The sequence below is a fragment of the Monoraphidium neglectum genome (genome assembly GCF_000611645.1).
Source record: "Monoraphidium neglectum strain SAG 48.87 unplaced genomic scaffold scaffold00970, whole genome shotgun sequence".
In the NCBI taxonomy this organism is placed as follows: Eukaryota; Viridiplantae; Chlorophyta; class Chlorophyceae; order Sphaeropleales; family Selenastraceae; genus Monoraphidium; species Monoraphidium neglectum.
In genome coordinates, this window is record NW_014012658.1 from 9,116 (window position 1) to 18,096 (window position 8,981).

An 8,981-nucleotide genomic window follows, 5' to 3' on the forward strand; every position below is an offset into this window, starting at 1 on the left:
CATCGTACCTGTCATGCCCATTTTCACGGCAGTTCCTGCTGCCTCGGGACCCGCAGCGGACTGCAGTCTCTCGGACCGGCCGGTCAAAGCTGCTCGACTTCTTGCACTTGGGCGAGTTAGAGCACGCGCGGCAGCTTATAAAATCGAGCAGCCGCTTTAGTGAACAATTTCTAAGATCTGTCAACCTCAATTCCACACATCAACGCAATGGCTCGCGCGTCTCGCGTCCTGACTCTCGCCGTGACTTTGGCCTTTGCGGCCTTCGCCCTAGCTGCCGACCAAGATTGTCCAACCAAGCCAAGCGAGACTCCTCTGGAGTTCGCACCAGTGGCAAAGGCCTGCGGTAAGCAGTCGTTGCGAACAGGCGTCGGGAATTCCGAGACAAAGGCGTTGGTTTTGATCGTGCTTTTCAACAGTGCGATACATAGATAGCAGCCTATTTGGTGGGCGCTGTGAACGAAAAAACTATCGGTCCCAAGAACCCATACAGCCCAGCATCGCATGATGCCACACCAATGAACCAAACTCTGTGCTGCCCCCACAGGTGCTGACCAAGGCGACAAATTCTGCAGCTCGTGCGTGTGCTCCCTGGTGGACACCTACATGCCGGCCTTCATTGCCGCCAACTTGACGGCCACCGCCACTGAATTTCCTGTTGAAAAGGCGGCCGGCATCATCACAGCTTGCACCACCACGTACTACCCCAGGTGCGATCTTCTCATGGGCCAACTGAGCCTTGAGCTTGACAACGCTTGCAACTTGCGCCCATGTGGTTGCAACGGCCTTGTGCAGGTAATCCCTGCATTGACCCCTGTGCTGATCCTTGACTCAGCAGCCCCGCTCCATCCACATCACGCAGCCTTGAGGCAGCCAAAGTGAACGTCACCCAGGTGGCGGCCCTTGGCAATTGTGATTTCAGCACCGAGGTGTCGCTGCCCACGTGCCTTGTTGAGCGTGTCGCCAAGCTTGCGGCCCCAGCTGCCACCGCTTCCCAGGGGCCTGATGCAGGCAAGAATGTGGGATAGTTGGTCGTCGCGCCCTGCGGCGTGCGGTGTCCATGCATGGGGCGCATTGCTTTCCCAGGGAGTGCAAGCACACGCACGCTGATCAGACGGCACCACAAAGGGCAAGGCGCATTGCGCTGTGCATCTGATGGGTGTACATTACGATTGTTGGTCGGTCTGCAACTATCTTCCCATCACGACCAGAGACCCCTCTTGTCTGGTGTGTGCCTTCCATCCTGCAGCTGCTGCGCCCGCGCTGCGAGTCGCCACCGTCGCCGCCGGCCCGAACGGCCCGAGCGTCACGCTGGCCGGCCAGCTCAACAGTGTGGCAGACCTGGCCGCCGCCATGGCTGCCTCCAAGGAGCTGCTGGCTGCACTGAGCCCCGAGCAGGTGACTCACGCGCAAAGAAAAACCCATTGAATTTTTCACACCTCCACAACCTCTGCTGCACCGCTGCTGGGCCCATTACCACCCGCCCATACTGCTGAACGCATGTGCTTCAGGGTGGAAGCTGAGCAGCCCGCGCAGCGCAGCGTGCCAGCATCGCACGAGTGGGTACCAAGCCGACCCTGACTTGTTCGTTGCCCGTGGCCGTGTTACTGTCACCTGAACGTGCCCTCTTTCTGCCGTATGTGCATGCCTGCCCTGACACAGGCGGCTGCCCTCAAGGCCCTTGACCCCGCCAAAGTGACCGCCTCCCCTGAGCTCGTCGAGTACATTGGTGAGTACTGGCGGGCTGCTGCAACTTGACACTGGACAAGATGACAACACGCGGACGGCCAAAACTGTGTCAGCAGCAGATTGCAGAATTGTCTGCATGCTTGCAAAAGGCATCTGCACATGTGCCTGGCTGGCCTATTCTGCCATCTGCACCCGACCTGCGCTGTGCCAACACTCACCAACATCGTCACACCACCAACCCCCCTGCCGCTGCGCAATCAATCAGTCAGTTTGTTTAGGAAGAGGGGGCGCATTCTTGCCGGTCCCCATTTCTCCTGAAGTTACCGCTCTTCACCACTTGCAATCCTCTCTGCCCTTGCTCTTGCGCCTGCCCCTCCAGGGACCCTTGCCAACCCTGTTGATGCGGTCCCCCTGCTGGAGAAGCTGGTGGCTGCCGCCCCTGCCAAGACAGACGCAGATGGCGATGGCGATGCCCATGCCACAGCCGCCGACGAGCCCGCTGCCGCCCCCGCCGCCCCTGCTGCTGCCGCCGAGCCGGCCGCTGCGCCTGCCGCTGCACCAGCGCCGGCGGCGCCTGTGCCTGCGCCTGCGCCTGGGCCCGCGGCGGCGCACGCGGCGCCTGTCAGCGCTGCCGCCGGCGTTCGGGTGTCGGCCCTGGCTGCCGCGGCTGCCCTGCTTGCTGCGGTTGTGCTTTAAGGTGGCGGTGGCGACGTTGAGATAAATTCTGTCTGGTCAGAAAGGCCATGGCAAAGGGCTCTCCCTCACAACTTGGCTTAAGGCCTCGTCGCCTTCATCCAAGCCCAAAACATCGGGGTGCACGAGGGCCTCCGCATACGGCGGCACTCTGCGTGTGTCGCACTCTTACGCTTCGTGATCCTTCTCAGATCAAAACCAATGTGCCACATCACAGCAAGCCCCTCCCGCTTGCCACAGCCACACACCCCTGGCGTGCAGCGGGGAGAGCGCCGCTGACACGATTGCCTTGCATAAACCTTGAGAGGCACAGTGAGCGTGACCATGCTATGGGTTACGCCACGGCTCCAAGAAGCTGTAATTAGCACGCGACATCCTTGTTTGGCTGCACACCGCTGAGCCCGTGAAGTTGTCAATAATGTTGAAAAGTGCACAGTTTGGTCAAGGGGCAGATCACTCAAAATTGGGGCAACTTGTTAGTGCAGGGCAGCATCACATATGAGCTTGCAAGGGCTAAAGATTGTGCTCACAGGCTCTTGGGAATGCAGCCGCCTCTTTAATTGCATCCACCTACAGCTTTGCTTTGTGCCGCAGCGCTGCGCTCTAGTTGGGGCAACAACCTCGCAAGCACAGGCGAAGTGTAGAGGCATGTAATACTCAGCATGTCCCTCCATCACTTGCATTGGGCCAGTTCTGTGGACGGAGGAGGATGCCTTTGAACAAGGCCCGCGCGTGAGGACCCCTTCCCACCAGCTTCAGCTCGCCTGTACGGGGGTCCCAACATGAAACAGACGCAGCCCGCCACTCTCACTCTACAGGCGCCAGGTTCAGCCATCTCGTCAAAATTAGGTAGCAGGTTGCTTTAATAGACAACAAGCGGGCTTAACATCGTTGAAAACGCGCCTCACTTCGCACCCGCTGCACACAGCGGGGATGTAATGGAGCGGACGGCTGCGGGTCCCAGGAGCACAAATAACACGTTCACAAGACTCTTATATTTGCCGCGGAGGCTGTACAAATCGCTCATCTTTGCCTCAAGGTGCGGCCCAAAACCGGCCTGGGGGTACCTGCCGCTGCACAGCAGCAGTTTGCGCACATTGGTGCTGCGGTGCAGCGAAAAGGTTCCGCGCATGGATCCTGCGAAAAGACATCTGCCACATCCAATATCCAAGAGGCTGCGAAGCCACCACAGTCTACCTTGAGGCCGGCAGCAAGCCACCGCACAACCACCACCCCCGCCGTCATGTTTTCGCCGATGGACGCAGGCCAAACATCGCCAATCGCAAGACGCGCGGGCCCGAGTGGGCGCAGCTGCAGTCTCAATGGCGCTACGCGTGCGCGCTCACGTCCTACTGGGGGCCGCCGACCTTTGTCCTGTGGCGCATCAAATGGCCACTGCTGTTCAACTGCGCAGCCGCCCTGTTGATCACGCTCGACGCGTACCTCGGATGGGCTGGGATCGTCAATTCGTACTTCAGCGAAGGTGAGGGGCAGCAATTCTTTGGGTGTAGCGCTTATGGCAACGCATACCAACACACGAGCCGCCATGGCTGTCAGCTGGCCTGACACGGGCCAGTGCTCGTATTGGCGGGGCGCCGCAGCGCCTGCAACACACCTTGGTGCCCTCCGCCTCATGTTCCGCCGCTCTCGGTCACCCCAGATGTGCTGCTGATGTGGCGGATGACGTCCTTCATGGTGGCGCTGCTGTTGGCCTTTCGGGTCAATCGGGTGTACCTGCGTTGGTGTGCGGCGCTGCAGGCGTTTGGAGGAATCGGCACCGCCGCGGTCACGCTGGCGCAGCAGGCGGTGCTGTGGGTGCACGACCCACTGCTGCAGGTGCGCCCGGTTTGTCCCATGGCGCGCAAGCCTGCATCGTTGTGCATACCGGGGCTGGCGGTTTGATGCAGGGCACAAGGCTCGTGCATCATTCAGCGCGTTGGCCGTTTGAAGCAAGACCTTGCGATGTGTTCACAGCCATGTATGCGCTGGCTGCCAGGGCAGCGCTCCAAAGGGAACTGAAACATTGCACCACTTTCACCGGCCCGCCAACCTCCTCGTCCTTTGCTTGGGGCACCCGGTAAGCTTCCGCGCCATCAACCACATCCGTCCCGAACCCCTGCGGCTATCACAGGCGGAGCTTCTGGCATGGTGCGGTGTCTGGCAGTACAGCGTGCAGCACGTGTGCGCGCGTGCGCAGCGGCTGCACAAACGGGGGGCGGCGCTGCTGACAGAGGGGCAGCTAGCGTACTACCACTCACACCCCAAGCCGCGGCAGCTGGTGGTGCTGCAGCTGCGGCAGCTGATAACCCTGGCGCTGGACCCGGTCAGGGATTACGCGCTGGTGAGGCAATGGGGCCGCTGCAGTGGGCGGGGATGCGATGAGGGTGGCTGCATCATCCAGCGCCTGGGGTGGCATGCGTGGGTCGTTGCTTGGGGTACAGCGTCTAGTCCAGCCACGCGCTGGACGGGCATGAGCAGGAGGGGTGACATACATCAGGTCGTGCCATGCACGCGCACGCGTGTGTGTGTGTGTGTGTGTGTGTGTGTGTGTGTGTGTGTGTGTGTGTGTGCGCGCGCGCGCGAACGCACACGTGCGTGCATGTGGGACGTGCGGGCTCTGTTGGATGCGCCCCCAAGCACAGCAGGCACACTGGCCAATGCATCCGGCTCCCGTCGAGGCGCTACTGTCCTGGGTTTGCCTGCCCTTCCTGTGGCTACAGCGCCGTTGCGCTTTGCACGTCCCTTTCGCTCCTGCGCCCCAACTGCCCGCCGGCCGCCAGCCGCCCCCAACACCGCCCCTGAACCCTCGGCCCTGCCGCGTGCAGTTTCAGCAGATGAACGACACCTTGAATAAGGGCTCAGCGGACATGGGCACCTGCGGCCGCACGTTCTTCTACGCCATGCCCTGGGCCCTCTCGGCTATCTGCACCTGCTTCCTGCAGACCTGGCTGATCCTGATGCCGGCGGCGACATCAGTCAACAGCCACCCCGCGGCGGCGGCGGCGGCGGCGGCCGGGGCGGGGTCCGCGGCCGCGTACCGGCTGGCGCCAAAGCTGGCGGTGGACATGATGCTGTATTCGCTGGCGTGCGCGATGCTGCTGGGAGTGGACGAGGTGGCGGCGCAGCTGGAGCAGCCGTTCCCGTTCGTCCCTATGATTGACATGGCGGATGCCACCCTGAGAGCGGTGGAGAGGTGCGTGCGCTGCGGCGCAGGCCGGGGCCGGGGCCGGGAGGGTGCCGGCGGGCGAGGGACCGTGTGGCTGCACCGGGTTCGGGCCGTACGCGCGGGCGCGCGTGAAGCAGCAGCAAGGGCAGACTGTGCTGCAAGCGACGGCTGCGCTTGAAGTAGACGGTGTACAAGAAGCGCAGCGGCACGGAGCCCACCCACTGCTGTTCGAAAATATGGTCAGGCCCGCAGACAAACGAGGTTCTGGATGTTGGCGTTGCACTCCGCCCTAGCACTCAAATGGTGCTTGTGCCACCCTGTCTTTCATAAAGCAGCAGCAGGGCCGCCACCGCCATAAGCACAATCAGTAGCATCCCAACCACGATCACCAACCTCGCAGCCCACAACATCGCTGCCACAACCCTGCATCGCCAACACCTTACCCCTGCGCGACCACCTCTGCCCCTACAGGGCGCCCACTGAGACTAGGCGCATGGCTGATCTCATGCCTCAGCGCGCGGCTGACCCTGGGCCGGACGCGGCGGTCGCTGCTGCTGCTTTGCCTCTGCCTGCTACGCTGATTTCAGCCAGCAGCAAGGACGAGAGGCACCTGCAGCGCGTCTCGGTCTACGTTCACTCCTCATGAACAACACGTAGCAGACGCACCAGCCGCCAGCAAGTTTGCACGGTGTGGTGATGCGCGGCACTTCAGCATCAGTGCAGGGACGGCCTGCACAGGCGCGACGGGAGCCCAGCAGAAGAAGGCAGGGACAGATTAGGCAGGCGCTGTCATCGTGACACAACTCCTAGCATCATTTCTTCTATTGAGTCTGGGATGCATGCGATGACGCCTTGCTCTCATCCAATTCCCAGACTGACGGCCAACTTCCTTGCATGCAAAATATGAATCATGACAGCTGCAAGGGCGCGCAGTGCCGTGGTTGCGTGCCAGTTGGCAGCGCCAGAAGGCTTTCGCGCCGCTTGCTCCACCACCGACACCCCATTTCTTTGGAACGCGTGCGCCGCTTGCTTGCTGCCCTCGCCCCTCCTGTGGCAGCAGGCGGAGCGGGAGGAGTTGCTCTGAGCGTCCACAATTGAAGCTCTGCGTGGTTATGGCGCACGTGCTGCGTCCGTTCTCGTGGTTTTGCACATTTCATCGGCTACGGTCCAACAGCTTGCTTCTCGCCCATGTGTGACACGATGATGGGCCGCCACAATCTGTGAATTTGGTGGTGGCGCAAAAGCCCCTACAGAGTTGATCCTCCATGGAGATAAAAATTGAACACATACCCTTACATGTCATGTGTCATTGAGCCATTAGTGAACGATGCTTGCTGGTCGAGCCGCTCGCTCAATGAGCGGGCGTGCAAACGCAGCTGCTGACGGCTTGTGGTAACCTGCCGCGTTGTATGGCGACAATGTGTGTGCACGCAGCGGGTGCAGCAGGCCGCAACACTCCCCAGCGAGTGGTGAAGTAAATCAGTTATGTCTTTCGACATTCACACAGGCTGCCCTGACATGTTGCCACAATGCAGCACGCACCACGCACTGAGCCGCAGCCTGCCGAGCGCCAGCGCGCACTTTACGGTATGTCTCTGCACGTCGCACGAGCCATTTGCAATGATAGCACAAAAAAATGAAATAATATAAAATTCACACTCTTGTTTTCAGCAGCTTTGCCAGTGCAAGTGCAGGGCTGTGGCTCTGGCCAGTGACGCAGGAGATGACCACTAGGCCGCCAACTGCTTGTCTGGCCACATTGGGCTAGCGACGACAGCATCCTTGACGGCCCAGACGCGCCTCAGGCTCCATCAAGCCCATGCAAACCCGATTTCTTCGTCACAATTGGTTTATACGCAGCCATTCACCTTCCGCCCTTCGCAATTCGTGACCGGTCGAGCGCGCGTGCCCCAACGCTCGTCCTGTTGCCCGCTGCTGGGCTGTCTACGGATCTTTCTGTGATGTTGTTTTCAATCTAGCTGCTTTGAATCACATTTCATTCGTATCACCCGTTGTCACTGTCACCAGCCGCGCGGTAGTCCTGGCTCCGTCGCCCGTGTAGAGACAGCCTGCTTGGGCATATAAGCTGATATCACTCCAATCAGCACCACAGCGGGCCCTGGGAGACTGTCCCGGCATCCGCGCGCCTCGCGTACCGCGACGCTCGTCGACCGGCTCCGACTGAGCTGGGCAGTAACTTTACAATTGGAGGGGCATGGAGTCCCTCTGCTTGCCTCTGAGGGCGCTTGCAAGCACAGGCACGATGGCATGGGATGTCTGCCCCCCATCGGGGCCTGCGGCGCTGCAGGGCAGCCCGCCGAAACTGGACTTTGCGGACGACTTTGATTACTACACAATCCACTACAAGGTTGGCTAATGATTCGAGCCCGTTGCACACGTTATCAGCGGCTGCTGCCAGTGGTTGCGTCCCTGCACAGGGCGGATGCCGGGAGGCAGCCGCTGGCACTGCAACCCAACTCAACACACTGCAAGTCGGAGCTCAGACTGACCGTTAAATGGGACGCCTGGTGACTGCTGGATAGAGAGTCTGTCCCTGAAAATTGGCACATGCTCATTTTGTGCCTTGGGCTTTGGAATGCGACCCCAGGTGGACGCTTGCACTCTTCGAGTACCCCACGACTGGTGTGTTGGCATTAAGGGCTTGGGGTCGGAGGGATCTTAGCAACAGCTCTTCACCTGCTTGCCCAGGACACGACCAGGGCCGCACCTGCGGCAGATGCAGCGCAATTCGCCCACCAAGCAGCACTGCGCAGCACTGCGCCGACACGGCCCCTGCACCATGCGCCTGTCGCCGTGCGCCCCCCGCAGGGCGGCGTGCCCGTTTGCACACAAGCAGGGCGGCGAGCGCTCTGCGCGGCGCGACCTGCGTCGCTTCCCATACCTCAGCATACCGTGCGATTACGCTAAGCAGGTGGGGCCGCGTGTTCTCACGAGCCCAGGGGAAGCGAGGGGCAGCGATGCAATCAACACTCTCACCCCCGTTGCAACCAATGGCGTCAAACGCCCTTGACCCAACCCCTGGCGCCTTTACCGCTTACGTGCGCGCTGGCGCCGAGCTGTGCGTCATCAGGGGCGCCGGCTTGCTTATTTGCTGGCACGTGAACGCCACAACCGCCACTGACGTGCTCACCCTACCGCCTCTCCCGCAGAAGCGGCCGTGCCCCAAGGGTGATTACTGCCCCCACGCCCACTCTCTCTACGAGTACTGGTGAGGGCAGACGATCCCAAACTGCGCCATTTCCTGGTCGCCCAAGCCTATCAAGAGCTCGGCCGCGTGGTCGAATGGCTGCGCAGCAGCGCGCCGCCCGCCGCCTGCCTGCCAAAACCTAACGTCCTGCAGGCGCCAGAGCCTTTCTCATGAGTGTCTCTTCGTCCATCCATCTATCCAAACCCGCCCACCCACCCACCCGTTGTG

The 8,981-nt window shown here is 61.2% G+C and overlaps 1 protein-coding gene across 1 annotated transcript; it reads left to right on the forward strand.

Moving 5' to 3' along the window:
* Nucleotides 1-207: 207 nt before the first annotated feature.
* On the forward strand, nt 208-6,191 carry MNEG_6138 (hypothetical protein; the record flags this gene model as incomplete). The annotated part of the gene is made up of 10 exons (XM_014045390.1): nt 208-343; nt 545-707; nt 860-909; nt 1,247-1,395; nt 1,660-1,726; nt 3,794-3,862; nt 4,040-4,215; nt 4,511-4,720; nt 5,205-5,572; nt 6,017-6,191. 10 exons carry the CDS (start codon nt 208-210, stop codon nt 6,189-6,191), a joined length of 1,563 nt encoding a protein of 520 aa, XP_013900844.1.
* Nucleotides 6,192-8,981: the final 2,790 nt, after the last annotated feature.